Source organism: Phocoena sinus, chromosome 20 (assembly GCF_008692025.1).
Source record: "Phocoena sinus isolate mPhoSin1 chromosome 20, mPhoSin1.pri, whole genome shotgun sequence".
Lineage (NCBI taxonomy): Eukaryota > Metazoa > Chordata > Mammalia > Artiodactyla > Phocoenidae > Phocoena > Phocoena sinus.
Window position 1 is genome coordinate 40,497,244 of NC_045782.1, and position 21,163 is coordinate 40,518,406.

The window sequence follows — 21,163 nt, forward strand, 5'->3', positions numbered from 1 at the left end:
TCATGTCATTAAGAGCAAAGCAATGCGGGGGGGGTGATGAATTGGGAGATTGGGATTGACATATATACACTAATATGTATAAAATGGATAACTAATAAGAAACTGCTGTATAAAAAAAAAATTAAATAAAATTCAAAAATTAAAAAAAGAACAAAGAAATATGAGAATTTTTTTCCATCTCTCAAAAATAAATAAATGGGACCATAGGTCCAGATGGAGAGGTTTGAGGAGCAGGTGTATGGGGAAAAGACTGTATTTGGTTTGATGATCAAGTAGGTCATACACAAGAGTATCCATGAGGTGGGGAGACATATAAGTATAATACACACTGTGCGATACTACAGCCACTAACATGTTGAGCATTTAAATGCAGCTACTCTGTACTGAGGTGTGAGTAACTATAAACTACACACCAGCTTTAAAGACCTGATACAGAAAAAAGAATGTAAAATACTTCATTAACAATTTGTATGATGATTACATGTTGAAATGATAATATTTTGGACATAGTGGGCTGATGAAAATATTTTACTAAACTTTTTAAAAATTAAAAAAATAAAAGGGACCATAAACATAAATTAAATTGAGAAAGCTTCTAGAAGAAAAACATAGAAGACGATCTTCTCAATCTTTTGGAAGCCAACGATTTCTAGAAAGGACATAAAAAGCATGGACTCCAAAAAACAAAACAAAACTGACTTCATCAAAATTTTAAATTTCTGTTCATCAAAAAACACTGTCAAGAAAATAAATAGGCAAGCAGCAGACTGAGAGGAAATACTCACAACATATATATATATGTATATATATATATATATATATGTATATATATATATATATGACAAAGGATTTGTATCCACAATAAAGAACTCCTGCCACCCAATAATAAAAGAAATAATAATAATAAAAAGAAAAACAATCCAACCAAAAATCAGGCAAAACGTGTAAACACACGCTTCACAAAAGATGATACATAAATAGCCAATAAGCAGCATATGAGAAAGTGCTCATCCAACATTATTTGTTAGGGAATTGCAAAGTAAATCCACAAGCAGGTACCACTCTGCATACACTAGAGTGTTAGACTGAATAACACATAAGGACGGGGAGCATCTGAAACTGTCAGACTGCCATGTGAGTATTATTCATAATTGCCAAAAAAGGGAAACAATCCAGATTCCACCGACAAGTGAATGGATAAATAAATTGTGGTACGTCCATACAGTGGTATATTGACTCACAAGTGAAAAAAAACTAATATTCAAAGATTATCCCCACCATGCAACAACATGGGTAGATGTCAAAACGTTAGACTGAATGAAAGAAGGAAGACACGAAAAATACACACTGTATGATTCTTGGAGGGTTGTGATCTTGATGCTGTCACTGCACTCAGAGGCCTTGACCTGGCTGGTCCAGAAACCCAGTTTATTATTATTATACAAATTACCAAATTACCCCAGAAGAGAAATACTAACAGGCTGATTTTAATAGAGTAGAGATGTCAAAGAATTTCTCCTTCAAGAAGCACCACATAGTTCTGCAGAAGAATTCTACCAAACATTTAAGGAACAGTTACCTTGAACTCCTCTAGAACACAGAAATAAAAGGAAATCTTCAAAATTCTTTTTAAGAAGTGAACATAACATTGACACCAAAACCTGTCAAAGAAAGCAGCACACACACACACACACACACACACACACACACTCCAACCCTTCAAACCAGTCTCACTTATTAAAAAATCCTAAAAGCTATATTAGCTGACAGTGTCACCAGAATACCAGAAAAATAATACAAATGATCAAGTAGAGTGTATTCTAAAAATGGTTTAATATTTGGAAATTAAACGGTTTACTCTCTGGAAATCTGTTACTATAACTCCATATAAAATAATCTTTTAATAGAATAAAAAGTGAAATTTTCATATTATTATGTCCACAGATGCTGATTTTTCAAAAATGTCTTTCAAAAGTGAAGGTGAACTAAATGTAAAACATAGAGTTTTCATATATATCCTCTCCTAGATATATACCCAAGAGAAATGAAAATGAAAACACAAAAACTTACACAAGAATATTGAAGCAATATTACTCATAACAGCCAAATGTGTAAAAAAATCCAAAGGTCCGTCAATTGATAAAGGGATAAATAAAATGGGGTATAACCATACAATGGAATATTATTTAGCAATAAAAAGAAATGAGATACTGATCTGTGCCACAACGTGGATAAACCTCAAAACATAATGCAAAGTGAAAGAAGCCAGTCACAAAAGACCACATATTGTATGATTTCATTAATGTGAAAAATCCAGAATGGGCAAATCTATAGCGGCAGAAAGTACATTAGTGGTTGCCTAGGCTGGGAGAGATGGAGGTTGGGAGCGATTGCAAGTGGGCGTGAGGTTCCTTACTAAGATGATGAAAATGTTCTAAAATTAGATTATAGTGATGGTTTTACAACTCTGTGAATATCCTAAAAACTATTGTCTTGTACACTTTAAATGGATGAAATTTATGGTGCGTAAATTATATCTCAAAGTTGTTTTGTATAAAGTAAATGGTCTAAATCCTCCAAATAAAAGACAGAGATTGTCAGGATAGATTTAAAAAGAAAGACTTAACTATGTGCTAGCTAGAAGAAACTCACTTTAAACACAAAGACACACATGTTAAAAGAAAATGAGTGAAAAAAGACTTACCATGGAAATACTAATTGAGAAAGCTGAAGCGACTACATTAATACAAGGCAAAGTAGACCTCAAGACGAGGACTATTGCCAGGCATAAAGATGAATATTTCATAATGATAAGGGAATCGGTTAATGAAGAAAACATATCGGGCTTCCCTGGTGGCGCAGTGGTTGAGAGTCCGCCTGCCGATGCAGGGGACGCGGGTTCGTGCCCTGGTCTGGGAAGATCCCACATGCCGCGGAGCGGCTGGGCCCGTGAGCCATGGCCACTGAGCCTGCGCGTCCGGAGCCTGTGCTCCGCAACGGGAGAGGCCACAACAGTGAGAGGCCCACGTATCGCAAAAACAAAAACGAAAAAAAAGAGTAAAAAAAAGCATAATGTAAGAAAAAAGTTCCAAACTAAAATACCAATCAAAAGATTAAATACCAAGTTATAAACTGAATAGGAAAAGTAAAGGACCTATTGATATGGGAGGGGGGACCTTTAAAACACTAGTAAAGGACATATACAACAAACTATAACTCAGGGAAAAGGACAATTGAATACTGTAAATATGTCAATTCATTCTAAAATAATCTCCAAACCCAATGCAATCTCAATTAAAATATAAAGAGGATTTGCAGAGGGAACTTATTAAATGATACAGAAGTTCTTCATGAAAAATAAGCATTGGTGAATAGCAGGAAAATTCTGAAAAAGAAAAGTTATGGGACTAGATTGGGGGGTGGGGAGGCATTAGACCTATCAGATACGAAATATTTCTGATATGAAAACAATTTTTTTAAAGTTTTGTACAGAAGAAACCATCAACAACTAGACAAATAGAACAGAATAGAAAGTACAGAAATATTCCTCATGTATATGCTAATTTAACTTTTAAGAAAGATGACATTATAAATCAGTTGGGGGGGAGAAATTACTAAAAAAATAGTGTAGCTACATGCAAAAGAATCAAACTGGACTACTTTTTCACACCATATACAAAAATTAACTCAAAATGGATTAAAGACTTAAATGTTAGACCTGAATCCATAAAACTCCCAGGAGAAAACAAAAGCAGCATACTCTTTGACATTGGTCTTAGCAATATTTTTTAGGTATGTCTCCTCAGACAAGGGAAACAAAAGCAAAAATAAACAAATGGGACTACATCAAACTAAAAAGCTTTTGGGACTTCCCTGGTGGCACAGTGGATAAGACTCCGCACTCCCAATGCAGGGGTCCCGGGTTCGATCCCTGGTCAGGGAAGTAGATCCCACATGCATGCCGCAACTAAGAGTTCGCGTGCCGCAACTAAGAGTTCGCGTGCCACAACTGAGGAGCCCGCCTGCCACAACTAAGGAGGCTGCCTGCCGCAACTAAGACCCGGCGCAACCAAATAAAAAAAAATTTTTTTAATATTAAAAAAAAAACTAAAAAGATTTTGCACAGCAGAAGAAACTATCAATAAAACAAAAGGCCGCCTACTGAATGGGAGATGATATTTGCAAATGATACATCTGATAAGGGGTTACTATCCAAAATATACCAAAAAACTCATACAACTCAACATCAAAAAAACAAACAACCCAATTGAAAAATGGGCAGAGAACTGATATAGACATTTTTCCAAAGAAGACATATAGAAAACCGACGGGTGCAGGAAAACAGGCTCAGCATCACCAATCATCAGGGAAATGAAAATCAAAACTACAATGAGGGGGGCTTCCCTGGTGGCGCAGTGGTTGAGAGTCTGCCTGCCGATGCAGGGGACACGGGTTCGTGCCCCGGTCTGGGAAGATCCCACATGCCGCGGAGCGGCTGGGCCCCTGAGCCATGGCCACTGAGCCTGCGCGTCCGGAGCCTGTGCTCCGCAACACGAGAGGCCACAGCAGTGAGAGGCCCGCGTACCGCAAAAAAAAAAAAAAAACTACAATGAGATATCACCTCACATCTGTGAGAATGGCTTCTATCAAAAAGACAACAAATAACAAGTGCTGGCAAGGATGGAGAGAAAAGGGAAACTTCATGCACTGTTAGCGAGAATGAGAATTGGTGCAGCTGCTATGGAGAACAGTATGGAGGTTCCTCAAAAAAGTAAAAATAGAACTACCATACAATCCAGCAGCTCTACTCCTGGGTATTTTTCTGAAGAAGAAAAAAACACGAATTCAAAACGATATATGCACCCCTATATTCAATGCAACATTATTTACAACAGTCAAGATATAGAAGCAATCTAAGTGTCCATCAATAGATGAAAGGATATAAGAAGATGTGGTATATATATATACAATGGAATACTACTCAGCCATAAAAGAGAATGAAATCTTGCTATTTACAACAATATGGATGGAACTAGAGGGTATTATGCTAAGTTAAATAAGTCAGACAAAAATACTATATTATTTCACTCGAATGTGGAATCTAACAAACGAAACATAAGAACAAACCTAAAACAGTAAAAGACTCATAGATACAGAGAACAAACAGGTGATTGCCAGAGGGGAGAGGGTGGGGAAATGAATGAAATAGGTGAAGGAGATTCATAGGTATAAACTTCCAGGTACAAAAATAAATGAGTCAGGGAGATGAAATGTACAGCATGGGGAATATAGTCAATAATATTGTAGTAACTTTCTATGGTGACAGATGGTAACTAGACTTATTGTGGCGATCATTTTGCAATGTATGGAAATATCAAATCCCTGTGTTGTGCACCTGAAACTAACATAGTGTTAGATGTTTGGATGAATGAGAGTTTAGAGCTGGAGAGCTGAGGAGAGGGCTGAACCCCAGGACAGAGCAGATAACTCAGGGCGGCGGTGGCCAAGATAGCTGGAAGCCCAGGCAGGGTCACCTCACCCACCCAGGCCTTGGTCAAGGTGCTCCAGCCAGGGCAGCCACAGATGGAATAGAAAGATGAGCTTGAGGCCAGAGGAATGAATAACTTGGGGGTCCATCTTTGCAGGGAGAGAAAGTAGAGGAGGCATGCTCTGGCAAAAATAGAATGTCAATGGTCCTTTATCCTCCTAGAGGTGACAGAATCTCTGCTTCAGGCTACAGGTCTGCATCGTTTGGTTTGGCACTCAGCCCAGACACCGAAGAGAAAGAAGAATAATTCCAAGAGGAGAAATGGGCTCACTCCCAGACAAAGAGAGTGAGTCAGAGGGTCTGAAGAAAGGGCGGGCTCAGCCTGTTTACATCTCAGTGAGAACTAGGGAAAGTACTGTAACCTTGGGTTTTTGTTTTTGTTTTGTTTTTTGAGATTTCTGATAACTTTTCCTATTTGTTGTTTCTGTTACTCCATCTCAAAAAGAAAGTTTAGATTTGTGATATAAAATATGCTCGCAGGAAAGGGCATAAACAAGACAACTTCACAAATTAATAAAAAACGAACATCTGGGTAGCCACCACCCCAATGAAGAAATAAACCCTTCCGGCCCCAGAAGCCCCCATGTGACCCCTGAGAGCACAACATCTTCCCACAAAGACATCCGCTACCCTGACTTTTATAGGAATCACTTCTGCTTTCTGGTTTTACCCTCTAAGTATATATATATCACAATACAATGCCATTTCGTTGGGTCTGTTTTTAAATTTCATCTAAATGAAATCAGTCTTTTGTATGCCTGGCTTCTTTCACTCAACGTCATCTTTTTTTATGATTTATCCATGTTGCCTGTCATGTGCATTGCTGACCTTTTCTCCCTCTCTGTGGGTGTGTCTCTTCGCTCTTCAAGGCATCTTTTTTTAATTTTTTTTGCGGTACGCGGGCCTCTCACTGTTGTGGCCTCTCCCGTTGCGGAGCACAGGCTCCGGACGCGCAGGCTCAGTGGCCATGGCTCATTGTAGTTTTGATTTGCATTTCTCTAATAATTAGTGATGCTGAGCATTTTTTCACATGCCTACTGGCCATCTGTAGGTCTTCTTTGGAGAAATGTCTATTAAGGGCTTCTGCCCATTCTTTGATCATTTTTCTGCTTTATTTTTTTGTTGTTGAGTTGTATGAGCTGTTTGTATATTTTGGAGATTAAGCTCTTGTCGGACCAAGACCATTTAAAATTCAAGTTCAAAGTTTGAGGTTTCCTGGGACACCCAAAAGACAGGAAGCTGAGTGAAGTCCATGTGGCTTGGTTTATCTGCAATTCAGTCTTCTCCCAAAGTGCAGCTCTTTGGGGTCCTAGCCTAAGGTGATAAAAAATTACATATAGACCAGATTTCTCACCCTTGGAGGGCCCCCCACTCCTAGCTCATCCCCTTAGTTGCTTCCTCTGAACCAGTAAATGCTCCCAAGGACAAAGGGACCTTGCCTACTCAGTTCATCTTTCTGGGGTTTTACTTGCAGACCTCAGCCGGGTAATCCTTCCCACTCTTGTTAGCTCTTCACTGCTTTTTTTAAAAATAAACTTTATGTTAGGGAATAATTTTAGATTTACAGAAAAGTTGCAAAATTAGTACAGAAAGTCTCTGAATACCCTTCACTCTGTCTGTTTCCCCTAATGTTAACATCTTACATAACCATGTACGTTGGTCACGTCTAAGAAATTAACATTGGTATATTACTATTAACTAAAATCCAGGCTTTCTTAGTATTTCGCTAGTTTTTCTAATATCCTTTTTCTGTTCTGGGATCCAATCCAAGACACCACATTGCAGTTAGCCTTAAATGTTTTTGAGAATATTTTAAAATATATGTCTATTTCATCCAGCTTCTGAGGGAGGATGGTCCTACTTCGTCTTGCATTGCTGCCCTCCCCCATTGTTTCACTGGCATTCCTAGAAATTTTTTTTTAAAATCCTTTAAACAGTCAACATAAAAATCTCGAAAGCAGTTTTTAGACTTGTATAGTGGAGGAAGTTGAACAATTGAGTTTGTCACTGGCTGGGGATGGGGGAGCTGTAAGTGGAATAGAGGATGAAATGTATGTGAGAAAACAAAAAACTTTGTGTTGGCTCAGGCTATGCCCCAGAAACAAACAAACTGCAAAATCTCAGTGGCTAGGGACTTCCCAGTTGGTCCAGTGGTAAAGAATCCGCTTTACAATGCAGGGGACGCAGGTTTGATCCCTGGTCAGGGAACTAAGATCCCACATGCTGCGGGACAACTAAGCCCACACGTCACAACTACCGAGCTCGCATGCCCTGGAGCCTGCGTGCCACAACTAGAGAAGAGAAAACCTGCACACCACAACTAGAGAGAAGCTCGCGCTCCGCAATGAAGGGCCCGTGTGCCACAACTAAGACCCGAAGCAGCCAAAATTATAAATAAATAAATAAATCTTTTAAAAAAATCTCAGTGGCTAAACACATAAAAGCCTCTCTTGCTCATAAAAGCAAGTCTGCCGCCGGCATGGAAGAGAGTCAGCTCTCTTCCAAGTGGTGACTCAAGGATCCAGGTTCTTTCCAGCTTTTGGTTCACCCATCTTTGCTGGGTGTAACACTCTTGCTCTCTCCCCACACCTTTACTTATTTGATAGATGAATTGCAAGGAGGACAAGGCATGTGTCGCCCAGCCCTTTCTACTTCCCTTCCTCCTGGGAGCTGGCTCGCCTGCAGAGACTGTGTTCTGCACTGCCTGTGAGTGCATAGTGCGCCTAACTCTGAGGTTCAGGAGTAGAGAGCTCACTCTCCTACATCCAAAACCTGGTTACTGTACCTATGTAAACACAACTTACACTGTTTTTTTCCCCAAAGTTTCATGCATCATCTAAGGCAGTGGTTCTCAACCCAGAGTAATTTTGCCTCCCAGGGAAATATTTGACAACATCTAGAGAGACTTTTTTTTTTTTTTTTGCGGTACGCGGGCCTCTCACTGTTGTGGCGTCTCCCGTTGCGGAGCACAGGCTCCGGACGCGCAGGCTCAGCGGCCATGGCTCACGGGCCCAGCCGCTCCGCGGAACCTCACTCCTGGCTAGGTGTGGGGCTGGCGGGGGTGGAGGAAAAGGACCTCACAATACACATGAAGGCATCAGGAGTGTTGCACAGTACACCCCACACCCTCTTCATAAAAATAAAAATTGGGGTAATGCTTCCATTACTCTCCCGAAATGGCAATCATCAATAATATGCCTTCTCACATACTCAATTTTTAAAAATCACAATATAGTGCCTGAGCTGTAATAGAGGGGGAAAAAAAATCGAAGGAAAACGATTTGTAACCAAATAACACATACTCAAGGCATCAATGCTGAGGCCTCATGACACTAGAAAACACAATAAAGTGTCAGATGCTTGCCCCTGCTTATAACAAATAAGTTAGGATTTACGAAAGCAAGAAGATCAGAAATTATTCTGTATAAGAACCAAAAAATAAAAGAGCAGAGCTATACTATTAAACACTAGAATAAACATTATTTTAATCTGTGTTTTTAAAACTGTGATTACCGGGACTTCCCTGGTGGTGCAGTGGTTAAGAATCCGCCTGCCAATGCAGGGAACACAGGTTCGAGCCCTCGTCCGGGAAGATCCCACATGCCGTGGAGCAACTAAGCCCATGCGCACAACTACTGAGCCTGTGCCAAAGAGCCACAACTACTGAGCCCATGTGCCACAACTACTGAAGCCCGCGTGCCTGGAGTCTGTGCTCCGCAACAAGAGAAGCCACTGCAAGGAGAAGCCTGTGGGCCACAACGAAGAGTAGCCCCCGCTCGCCACAACTAGAGAAAGCCCGCGCGCAGCAACGAAGACCAAATGCAGTCTAAATTAATTTTTTTAAAAAAAACTGTGATTACCTTTTGTAGTCTGAGGTGATAACAGAGTTTTCACCCATGTGAACCCCTGTCCCTGCCAATTGAATGCCAGCAGCGCCCCCCAAGCCGCCAACATTGTGAAATTCAAACATATCTCCCACATCGTTCACACACACACACACACACGCACACGCACACACACACAATCTCCCCTCCCAGAACCACTGAGTTAATGCTTCAAATATTAGCCCAGCAAGTGGGTAAAAATTCCACCTGTACATATGGAAGTATATATGCCAAAATATTAACAGTGGTTTTCTAAGAGAGGAGGAGAATAACAGGAAACGTTACCATTTTTTTTTTAACATATCTGCACCGTGTAAAATTTTGCTTGCAACCGGTGTGACCTTTGCAATCAGAAAAAACAAACAGAACTATTTTGGAAAAACGGTATGTCAGGGCTCCCTCTAGTGTGCGTGTTTGTTCTATTCCTTTCAGGAAGGATTCAGTTCCGCGGTGGGAAGCCGCTAATTAACTTTTAAAAAGGCAAGACACCTCAGCGCGGCTCCCTAGCCTTTGTGCTCGGCCTGCTGGTGGCTCCAGGTACCCGGCTCAGCCCAGCCGGACAGCTTCCCTCACCCTCCGCCTGCACCGCCGCCCTGTGGCCCAGGGCGGTACTGCGCCCTCCGGGAGGCGATGGGGAGGAGAAGCAGTGGCGGCTGCCTGTGGACCCCTAACTTCTGTACCATAGACCACTTGGCAGTCTGGTGAAGCTTATGCGCCACGCCTCAGAATAATGGTCTTTTAAAACATATAAAATACTATACACATGCTTGAAAGAAAACCAATAATAAATGAAGTGGTTATCAAAATATAATTGTGTAATACTGTAATAAATGTGCTTTTTTTTTTTTTTTTTTTTTTTTTTTTGCGGTACGCGGGCCCCTCACTGTTGCGGCCCCTCCCGCCGCGGAGCACAGGCCCCGGACGCGCAGAACCAGCGGCCACGGCTCACGAGCCCAGCCGCTCTGCGGGATGCGGGATCCTCCCGGACCGGGACACGAACTTGTGTCCCCTGCATCGACAGGCGGACTCTCAACCACCACGCCACCAGGGAAGCCCAAATGTGCTTTTTAAAATTAGCATGTTAAATAACAACTCCAGTGGCAGATCTAATAACTAATGATTTTCCAAGTAGTGAGGTGCGTACACAGTATTTCAAGCTATATAAATATTACGTAAAGTTTAGTGAAAAGTCAAGATGTACTATTTCCCCGCCCAGATTCATGGGCTCCTTGACTTCTACACAGAGGCCCTCTGGGGTGCGCGGCCGGGGGCATGGTTAAGACCCCCTGAAAGGGCATGGGTTTGGGAGAAGCGCTGGGTGGGTTTTCGGGTGCAGGTCGCTGTGAACCAAGGGTAAGTACTGAAGGGATCAGCAGAGGCGCCTCCCCTGGTTGGGGGAGCCACACGGCCCCTCCCCTCCCTTCCTTCTCTCGATTTTGCCTCTGGAGGAAGTTAAAGTCCCGCGTGGCCCGGAGAGGAACTCCCAGCTCCTGGCGTGCACTCCCGCTTGGCCAGCGCTCACCATGCGGCCCCTCGTCCTGCTGTGGGGCTGCCTCGTGCTCCCAGGTGAGATGGAGGGCGGGGATGGTGAGATGCGGGACGGGGATGGAGGGATGTGGGGCTTATCCCCAACGTCCTTATTGCTTATTCTTATTGCCCGTTGGGTCTGCAAGAGAGGGACCTACTGAACCTACATTTCCTTGTGGGGGTGACCCAGCCCAGCCGCCTGATCCTTCCAGGTTTCACCCCTCCCCATTCGTCCTCAGCCCTCAGAGGGTGCGGGCTCTTGCTGTTTCTGGAACCCAGAGCCAGGTCTTCCCCCAGACCTGTGGGCTCCAGACCCTTCATGTCCAAGTGGCTGTGAGAGTACCTTTACCTCTTTTGTCTTCATTTCCTGACTCTGTGCCAGCCTGGAGACAGACAAGACACCCCTTATTTAATGTTGCCACATTAAACTCAGCAAATATTTCTTGAACCTCTGCTGTACCACTCACAACAGCCCCGAGAGATAAATTATCCTGTTTCGTCAATTCACAAGCCTGCTTTTCTTTTTTTTCTTTCTTTCGTTTTTTAACCTTTTAACATAAAAAATTAGGATGCATCTTATAACTGATGTCAGTTGGTCAAATGACAGTGTTTTTTTCTTAATGTTTTATAAAATTATGGTGGCTCTTACATATGATAGCATCTTAATTCAATGAAATAGGACATTGTCATCATCTATAGGTGAGAAAACTCAGAGGGGTCAAGCAATTTCCCCAGGGTCACACAGCTACTAAGTGGCAGTGCTGGGATTCAGACTCTGGGCTGTATGAATCTAGATCTTCCCCATCACCAGCCTTCAATATGCCAGGTGTAGAGAAACAGTAACAGTCCTGTCCCAAGATCCCTCGGTGGCAGAGTGGAGTACCAGCTCCTACCAGGGCTGCCCCAAGAAGGGAGTGACTGAGGAAAGCCTTCTGGTCTTGATCCTGGTACTTGAATCAGGGAATTCCAACCTTCATCCCTGCTGTGGTTTCAGGTTATGGAGCCCTGGAGGGCCCGAAGGAGATCAGCGGCTTTGAAGGTGACACCGTGTCCCTGCAGTGCACCTACGGGGAAGAGCTGAAGAAGTACAGGAAATACTGGTGCAGGGAGAGCGGGTTCTTGATCTCCCGCTGCTCTGGGACTGTCTACGCTGGAGAATATGGCCAGGAAGGCAGGGTGTCCGTCCACGACAACCCCCGGCAGCTCAGGTTTGAGGTCACCCTGAGGAACCTCACCCTGAAGGACGTGGGGAAGTACTGGTGTGGGGTCAAAAGAGTGGGCTTCGATAAGACTTTCTCGGTTTCTTTGCTCGTCTTTCCAGGTAACAAATGTCCCTCCTTCCCTGGGAGGGGTTCAGGGTCATGGAGGTGGGGGCTGGAGGATGGCACCTCCCCACAATAAAGGACAGGCTGCAGCTCAAATGGGGGGGAGCTGAGAGCCACGCACAGGTTTGGGGTGTTCCTGAGATATGACCTGCTTGCTCAAAATGGCTTCCTCAAGGCCTCTGTTTGAGGTGTAGCTGGGGAAGTTCTGAGAAATTGGTCCTGGGGAGATTAGGGTTCAGGGGTCAAGGGTCAGAGGTCTGGGAATGCTGGGAATCAAGGATCAGGGCAGGTGCTGAGGCATTGCTTTTGGACTTGTAGCTTCTGCTGGTCTCCACCCGACAGTCACCACAGCCAAGCTGGGGAAGACAGGGGCAGAGGCCTCTCCATTCACAGGGACCTCCCCATCCGAGCATGCAGCAACCTCTCCGTATGCAGGGACCTCTCCTCACCCGACAACCTCTCCATTTGCAAGGACCTCTTCTCACCCAGCAACCTCTCCGTATGCAGGGACCTCTCCATATGCAAGGACCTCTCCGTATGCAGCAACCCTTCCAAATGCAAGGACCTCTCCTCACCCAGCAACCTCTCCTCCTGCAGGGATCTCCCGCCAAGCCACACGACTAGACTCTACCTCAACAGAGGACACCAGTTTTGTCCCCATCAGAAGCAGCTCGAAGACCAGGTGAGCAGCTCCAACCAAGGCCACCTTTTCAGGTCATCACTGAACCATAAGGTGCCCCTGAGCAAATAAGAACACAATACTCCTTCCTCTGGGAGAACACAGCTTCTTGTCGTGGCCACAGACATGCAGAGAGGGCAGATTCAGCCCCCATCCCACCCCCTACCCAGCAGGGCCCTGGAGCAGTGAACGACCTACATTACGGGGGCCAGCAGCCCTTTTGCCTTGGACATGCAGGCCCGCCCAAGGTGAAGGGTCCGCCATGGCCCCAGTCCCCACCTCGCTCCCTGCCCGGCTTCAGGGACAGCCACCCCAGTTCAGTAGTTCTTGTTTGTGCACTTTACACTGGGCCCTGTGCTAAGCAGGAAACTGTAGAACCAAACAATGTGATGTTTTCTTACCCAACTGGAATCCCAGCCTGAAGGACTGGCTCTTGGGTCTTTATATATAACTGCCCTCCATTGCTGGTGGCCAGGTAACTACTCACAGGTTCAGACCCAGCGGAAAGTGCCTCCTAGGTCTGGCGATGGGGGCTGAGGTCCCTTCCATTGGGACTAACCAGATGTTGTGGTCCCTGGTACCCTCTGACCTCCTTGGGAGAGATGAGGGATATGACTGGGACTCAGAATGAGAATGCCCAGTGTGCTGCCAACATCTGATGACAGCCACCAGTCTCCTTCCATCTCGTCCGCAGGGTGTCCATCCCGATGACCCGCATGTTGGCCCCAGTCCTGGTGCTGCTGGCCCTTCTGCTGGCCACAGGCCTGGCCACCCTCGGCAGCTACATGCTCCAATGGAGGAAGAAAGGTGAGCAGTGTAGACAGGAGGGGTGAGAAGCTGTCAGCCAGGGGCCTCGCTGAGACCCACAGTCCCCACTACCGCCCCAGAGAGACCTCACGGGCCTCGGCGTATGCGTCCGAGACGTGGGCATCAGGAGCCCTGCTCCTCTTTTCTGAGGGACCCGCAGGGCCGTCCACACCAGGCACAAGCAATTCAAATGGGGGAGCAAGAGGCTGGGGGGCTCTCATCTTGCTCTGGTCTGTCCGACCAAGCTCATCAGCCACTTCTCTCCCTGTCAATCCCAGTGAATCCATGTCCAGTCTCTGTAGGTTCTGCTTCTTGTACGAGGACTGATTACAGGGGGAAGTGCAGGCCTGAGCACTTGAACTTGAGCAGGATGTGTGCTATGGCCCCGCACCTGCCGCTGGGTCTCTAGAGGTGCTCAGCTCCTTTCAAGACTTGGCTTCAAATTCCAGCTCTGCCACTTTTTAGCTGTGTGACCTTGGGTAAGTCATCTAACTTCCCTGAGCCTCAGCTTCCTCAGATATATGCCCAACAGAAATAGAATAGAAGCCACACGTGTGATTTAAAATTCCCTAATAGTCACATGAGAAAAAGAAGAAACTAGTGAAGTTAATTCAAATGATACACTTTATTTAATATGATATATCCAAAACATTATCATTTCAACATGGAATCAATATAAAGATACTAATGAGGACTTCCCTGGTGGCGCAGTGGTTAAGAATCCGCCTGCCAATGCAGGGGACACGGGTTCGAGCCCTGGTCCGGGAAGATCCCACATGCCGCGGAGCAACTAAGCCCGTGCGCCACAACTACCGAGCCTGCGCTCTAGAGCCCGTGAGCCACAACTACTGAGCCCACCTGCCACAGCTACTGAAGCCCACGTGCCTAGAGCCCATGCTCCGCAACAAGAGAAGCCACCGCAGTGAGAAGCCTGCGCACAGCAACCAAGAGTAGCCCCCACTCACCGCGACTAGAGAAAGCCCGCATGCAGCAACGAAGATCCAATGCAGCCAAAAATAAATAAATAAATGAATAAATTTATTTTTTAAAAAAAAGATACTACTGACACACATTCTACGTTCATTTTTTCCAATTGAGTCTTTCAACCCCAGTGTAATTCAGAGTAGTCACATTTCTGGTGCTCAGTGGCCGTGTGTAGCTCCCGTGGTGGACGGCACAGATTAAGAGGGTTTAACCGAAGTAACAGTAACGGGAGCTGCCTTGTGCCCAGCGCAGTGGTGTGGCTTATGTTCTTTTTATCTCCTTTAATCTCCTCAATACTGTCGAGTTAGGAACTACTTATTCAACACGTACAAATACCCCCAATTTACAGGGCAAGAAACTGAGGCACAGAGTGGTTAAGCAACTTGCCCTGTGTTTGTACAGCTGGAAAGTGGCAGAACCAGGAAACCAACTTTGCAAACTGGCAGTGTTGTCCCAGCACTGGTGGCCGTGGTGGGGAACGCTGGGCTTGCTACGTGACTCCCCTCTGTGTGGCCCCCAGGAAGAAATGTCAGCTTTGCCCACGTCCCTAGGCCCCCTCAGAGGAATTGGGAGGAGCACACAGGGTGAGAACGTTCCCATCACAACCTCAGAGCCTCTTAGCGCTTTGCCTCTCCAATTGTGGTCCCCAGCTGGCAGCAGCAACATCCCCTGGTAGCCTGTTAGCAACTCAGACCCTCAGGCCCCAACCTCAGCCTACTGAATTAGAATCTGTGTTTGGGTAAAATTTCCCAAGGTCCTGTGCACACACTGAGATTTAAGAAGCAATGACCTTGGCATACAGGATCACTTCCCTAGCCAGTTTCTGGCCCACGCGAGGGGATTTCCATGTACCAATCTCAAAAGTCCAGGTCATTGCCGAGGTGCTGGGGTTCTCGGCCCAATCTGCTTGCCAGCTCCCTCTGGGAAGCCCCAGGTGCAAGGAACCCGGTCCACCTATGTGGGAGCAGCTGCAAACGACTCCCAGCTACTCCTGGCTTCAAGGTGCTCCTTCTGTTGCAGGAAGGGGGACCCCGTCCGGGGCCCGAGAGTGGGCTCTTGTCTAACACTCAGAAATGAATTGTCTGAGGAGACACACATGCTGACACAACAAGAGACTTTATTGGGAAGGGGCACCCGGGCGGAGGGCAGGAGGGTAAGGGAACCCAGGAGAACTGCTCTGCCACGTGGCTCGCAGTCTCGGGTTTTATGGGAATGGGGTTAGTTTCCGGGTTGTCTCTGGCCAATCATTCTGACTCAGGGTCCTTTCTGGTGGCCCACGCATCACTCACTCAAGATGGATTCCAGCGAGAAGGATTCTGGGAGGTTGGTAGGACATACGGACTGGAGTCTCCTCTCTCCTTTTGACCTTTCCTGAATTCTTCTGGTTGGTGGTAGCTTGTTAGTTCCGCATTCCTTACCAGGACCTCCTGTTTAAGATAACTCATGCAAGTGGTTACTAACAGGCCTGGCCAGGGTGGGCGGTTTCAGTCAATGGTTCCCTTAACACTTCTGGTCTCTTTCAGCTCAACTGGCCACGGAGACACAGAGGAAGGAGAAGGTCCATCTCTCCCACTTGGTAAGGAAGGAGGCAAGCCCAAGCTCAGATCCCTCTGCGTCCGACTCCCAGGCCCTGCCTCTCTGGCTCCCTGCCTGGTCCTCCACGGCTGACCTCAAGGCAGGACTTGCTTCCCACATCCAGGGAATCTGTGTGAGCCCCGAGATCAGCCCTTCAGGCTGCCCTCCTCACCCAGACTTCCCACCGGGTGCCAGTGGGGCTCTGCTCCAGGCCCAAGGCCCTCTTCCCATCTCCCCTTTTAGAATCAGAGAACATTGGAGCTGGCTCCACAGGGGGGCTTTGATATCAGCTAGTCCAGCCTTTCTCTAAATTTGGTGCAAAATCCCCTACGGAACACCTTGGGGTGTGTGTGGGCGGCTATTTATTAGAAATACACTCTCCCCGACATCGGTCCCAGCCAGAACCTCTTGGGGTGGGGGCCAGGAACCTGAAATTTAAATGCTGCCCTGGGGGATTCTGATAGCACACCAGAGTGTGACTACCAATAGACTCTAGTCTGCTTTTGCAGAAGGGAGAACTGAGGCCCAGAAAGGGAAAAAGTCTTGCCCGAGGTCACACAGCAGGCTGTGGCCCAGATACAGAGCAGGATCCAGAGCTCTCGACTCCCATCTCTCCTCTTTCCATAACACCCTTCTCTGAGCTTTCGTTGGCTCTGAGACCAAGGTGGTGTAGCTACCTTGACACTCGGGCTGCGGGTGGTGCTCTGGAGACCAGGGGACAGACAGAATGGGGGTCCCTGTGCCCATCATCCTGGAGAGAGGAAGCTGCCCTGAGTCTACCTGCTGCTGGGCCCCTCCCTGACCCCTGCAAAGAGAGACCCTCTTCCCACACCAGCACTCCTACGGAGAGAGTCACTGCCTCATCTGCCTCGCCAACACCCCCGTCCCCAGCCTCTCCTTCCTCAGCTGTTTACTGAGATGCCTCTACCCTGATTCCCTTAAACACTGGAGCAGGAAAGGGGGGCTGCCATTGCCTTCTTTCCTGGCGCCAGCAGGGACAAAACACTCAGGCCCGATCCCCCTAGGGAGGGGCTGCGGTGGGATGGGGTACCGGGCCTTTCTTCACTTAGGAAGCAGCTGTTGTTATCTCAGGAAGCTCAGCAAGACCAAAGAGGTGGACAGGAGTGAGGGAAAGGTCATGGAAACAGATGGAGGGGCTGCCACGGCCACTGCCGGGGCCCTCCTCCTGGCTCGGTGTCCTGAGGCTCACCCCTCCCCCAACTCCAGAAGAGGGGCTGGGCTAGGAGGGAGAACCTCCATGCCTTGCTACCGTTTTTTCTAGTGCCTAGAAGTAGAGGCTCTCGTATAGATCTCGTATAGTCAACAACCCAGAAAATGCCTCCACGCTCGCTGGAACAGCCCAGGGTCCACTGCGTGGGCAGAGGGACCATTGAGAGATGCAGACGCCCCCCTGGACAGAGGGTAGCGGTCCTGGCCTACATGTGTGGTTTGCTCTCTGTCCCCTGAGGTTCTTTCCTCAAATTCTGTCACCCTTGAGAAGGTGACGCTTCTGCAGCTGTTGGTGGTCAGCGGTCAGCAGTGGCTGGGTTTCGACCAAATCAGAAAGCTGTCAGTATGGGATTCATGGGAAATGGACCTGATGTCAGGAGTCCTCTGGCCCAACCCCAGCTCTGCCATGTCCTCCCCACAGGCAGGGCTGGGACGCAGGAGGGCCGTGAGTGACAGCATTTGTGAATTCTCCCTCCCCCTCCCCTATTCCTTCAGGCCCTCATCCCCCCAGTCACATCTCACCTGAGGGATTCTGTTCTGACTCTTACCTTGTCCCCGTAAAACTGAAGGTGTCACCAGAGGTGGCTCAAACATCTACCTCTGCCCCCATGTCCCCCACCTAGGGTATTGATAGAAGCAGGGGCCCAGTTAGTAGACAAGGGACACTGCCACAAAGAGAAGTGTGCAGGACGCCCTACCAGGAAAGAGTGTAGGTGTAGGAAAGAGTCTGAGACCAAAGAATCACGAAGACAAGGCCCAGCTCAGCCACTCACCAGCTGTGTGACATCTGGCAAGTTACATCACCGCTCTGAGCCTCGGCTTCCCCATCTCACGAGACTGTGTTTAGGAACGAGTGAGATGAGACCCTCGTAGTTAGCCAGAAAATGGGAGCTTCTTTCCTTGGCTTCGGTGCCTATCAGGCCAGGGGTTTGCTGGCCAGGCCACCTCAGGGCAGCTGTGCTGTTAGGAGACATGGCTGGGGGCCTTGGCCAGCTCCAGCCTCTGCTCTGCTCAGCTGCTGGGCAAGGGAGCAGGTGACGGAGGGGCCCGGCATTCTGACCTGAGGACCACGGGGGCAGCTGAGCCCAGGCCAGGAGACGGGCTTCCGCACTCGCTCTGGACTACCCACCTCGCTTCCCTGGGCCTCGGCTTTCTCATCTGATCAGGGAGGGATTGCTCTGACCCATGATCCCTAAAGAATTCTTCCTGTGCTGTTTGTTATTTGGTGAATCTTTGAGGTGTCCAACTTTGCTCTCTCCGGGCCTATTACAAAGATCCTGCAGCCTGTACGTTCTTCCCGCTTCAAGGATAGAAATAATAATCATGGAAACAAATTAATCATTCCAGGAGTTCCCAGTTGTTGAGTGATAAAAGCATTATCAGAAATATGTATTATAACCCTAAGGGAAAACTTTCTATCCCCATTTTATAGCTTGGGAAGCGGGGCCTCAGAGAAGTTTAGGTGGCTCACCTGAGGTCACGCTGAGACATAGTGAATGGGCCGCAAGGACTCTGACTCTGCAAAATCCACCCCCTGCCTTTCCCTCCTCCTCCTCTGGCTTGCGGACCATCCCTGCTGCCAAGAACAGGCCGTTCTGACTGAGTCTGTGTTTCAGCCACTGGGGAACAGCGGGGTCCCAGAGTATGCTGTGATCGACCTTGCAGGGCCCACTGGGCCTCCTGCCAGCCCCAACGTGGAGATCTGGTGCCTGAGCCAGGTGTGGACAGAGGGCGCTGGGGGTCTGGAGCCACCTAGCCTGGCTCCACTCAGACAATGCAAGGAAGTGGGGGAGGTCTCTGCCCTCAGCATCCACCTACCTTCCGCATCACAGCCAGAGCTTAGACCATTTCACCCAGGAAGCCAGGCCTCCTGACCTCACGTCCTCATTTCTTCTGATCCAGAAAATTCTTGAACAGCATGGTGACAGTGACAGCTTAAAGAGTTCTGAGCTGGCAGGATCCCCACGTCTGCAGCCACAACTGGGCCCGAGGCCATGAGGTTGATCTCCCAGGGAGTGGCGCCTGGTGTGTGTGGGGCGGGGCGGGGGGGGGGGCAATGAATCAAAGCCTGGGGGTTCTGGGAAAAAGGAGTGGTTAGTCCTGTGACCCCCAGACGGACAGGCCCAGAATGTGCAGAAAAGGCTGGGCTGGACCCAGCAGCTACCTGGAGACCCCCCCAAGCCGGACTCTGCTTTTCAACCCCTACTGTTGTCTTTACAGACTTCAAAGGAAGACGAAGCCTCGTGGCAGACCCCTGAGGGAGACATGACCCCAGGCCCTCCCCTCCCCGTGTCTGGGGAAGAGCCAGACTTTTCTAAGTTCGTCTCAGTCTAGCCGCCTAACACCCTCCGTGAATCTCTGGAAGGGCTGAATTTGCACTGACTCGGATAAGTTTTCTGCTACGGCTTCAGAGTCCTCCTGCCAGAGTCCAGGGCTCTCCTCCACCCTCCCCAAGCTTTCCTCCTGCATGCCCCAGCTGACCCAGAAGGCTTCGTCCGCACTGGAGCCTGGAGTGGTGGCTTCACGGTTCCAGCTGGAGACGGGGACCTCCCCAAGATGGTCACATTCCTGGGCAAAGTGTGCAGCCGCTGGACCCTCAAGGGGCCAGGCAGGGCTCAGGGGGTCTGGTCCAAGTTTGTATCTGCTACGGGAACTCCCCTGGGCCTGGGTGCCCAGTCACAGGCCGCTCCTAACTCCCCCTCCAGATCCCACCTTCTCTTCCCTTCCTTCCATCCTCAGACGCAAGGTCAAGTTCTCCTACATAAGCTGGTGAGGAGGGAGACTGCTGGGTTAGACCGGATTCTGATTTCTCAAAGCCAGGCTGTGAACCTCCTGCATTCCAGTCCTTCAGGAAGCTGGTTAAAAAGATAATTCCTGGGCCCCATCAAGAACTACCAAAACGGAACTTCCCTGGTGGTGCAATGGTTGAGAATCTGCCTGCCAACACAGGGGACACAGGTTAGATCCCTGGTCCGGGAAGATCCCGCATGCCGTGGAGCAACTAAGCCCGTACGCCACAACTACTGAAGCCCATGCGCCTAGAGCCCGTGCTCCGCAACAAGAGAAGCCACTGCGATGAGAAGCCCACGCACCGCACCGAAGAGTAGCCCCCACTCGCCGCAACTAGAGAAAGCCCGCGCGCAGCAACAAAGCCAAAAATAATTAAAAAAAAAAAAAAAGAACTACGAAAACCATCTCTGAGGCTGGGCCCGGGACTCTGCATTTCTAAAAAGTGCACTGGTGATTCTAACTCTTGAGTTTGAGCACCAGTGGGCTGGTTGAGCTCTCAGGCCCCTCCAGTTTAGAGAGTCTACATTTGGTGTGTGGAGTCTCCCCCCTGCCCCCTATAGGGCCTGCTCTGCCCATGACACCATGACCCAGCTGGGGGCTTTCCTGGACCTGCCCGAGTTCAGTTCCAGGTCAAGTGCACATTGGAAGGGGTGAGCCCAGGACTGGCGGGGAGCGGTTGTCTTTCTGATCTCCCTACCTAGCCATGCATTCCAGGCTTTGGAAGGAGGATGGAAAAAAGCACGGCTCCTTCCTTGTCAAGAAAGGGTTGAGGGCTTCCCTGGTGGCTCAGTGGTTGAGAGTCCGCCTGCTGATG

General features: G+C 48.0%; 1 protein-coding gene across 1 annotated transcript; it reads left to right on the forward strand.

Annotated features, from left to right (window-relative positions):
- The first annotated feature begins 10,940 nt into the window (after positions 1–10,940).
- Positions 10,941–19,893, forward strand: CD300LG (CD300 molecule like family member g). Its single transcript, XM_032617042.1, has 6 exons — positions 10,941–10,998; positions 11,954–12,289; positions 12,828–12,966; positions 13,658–13,770; positions 16,278–16,330; positions 19,780–19,893. Exons 1-6 carry the CDS (start codon positions 10,956–10,958, stop codon positions 19,891–19,893), a joined length of 798 nt encoding a protein of 265 aa, XP_032472933.1. The 5' UTR covers positions 10,941–10,955.
- Positions 19,894–21,163: the final 1,270 nt, after the last annotated feature.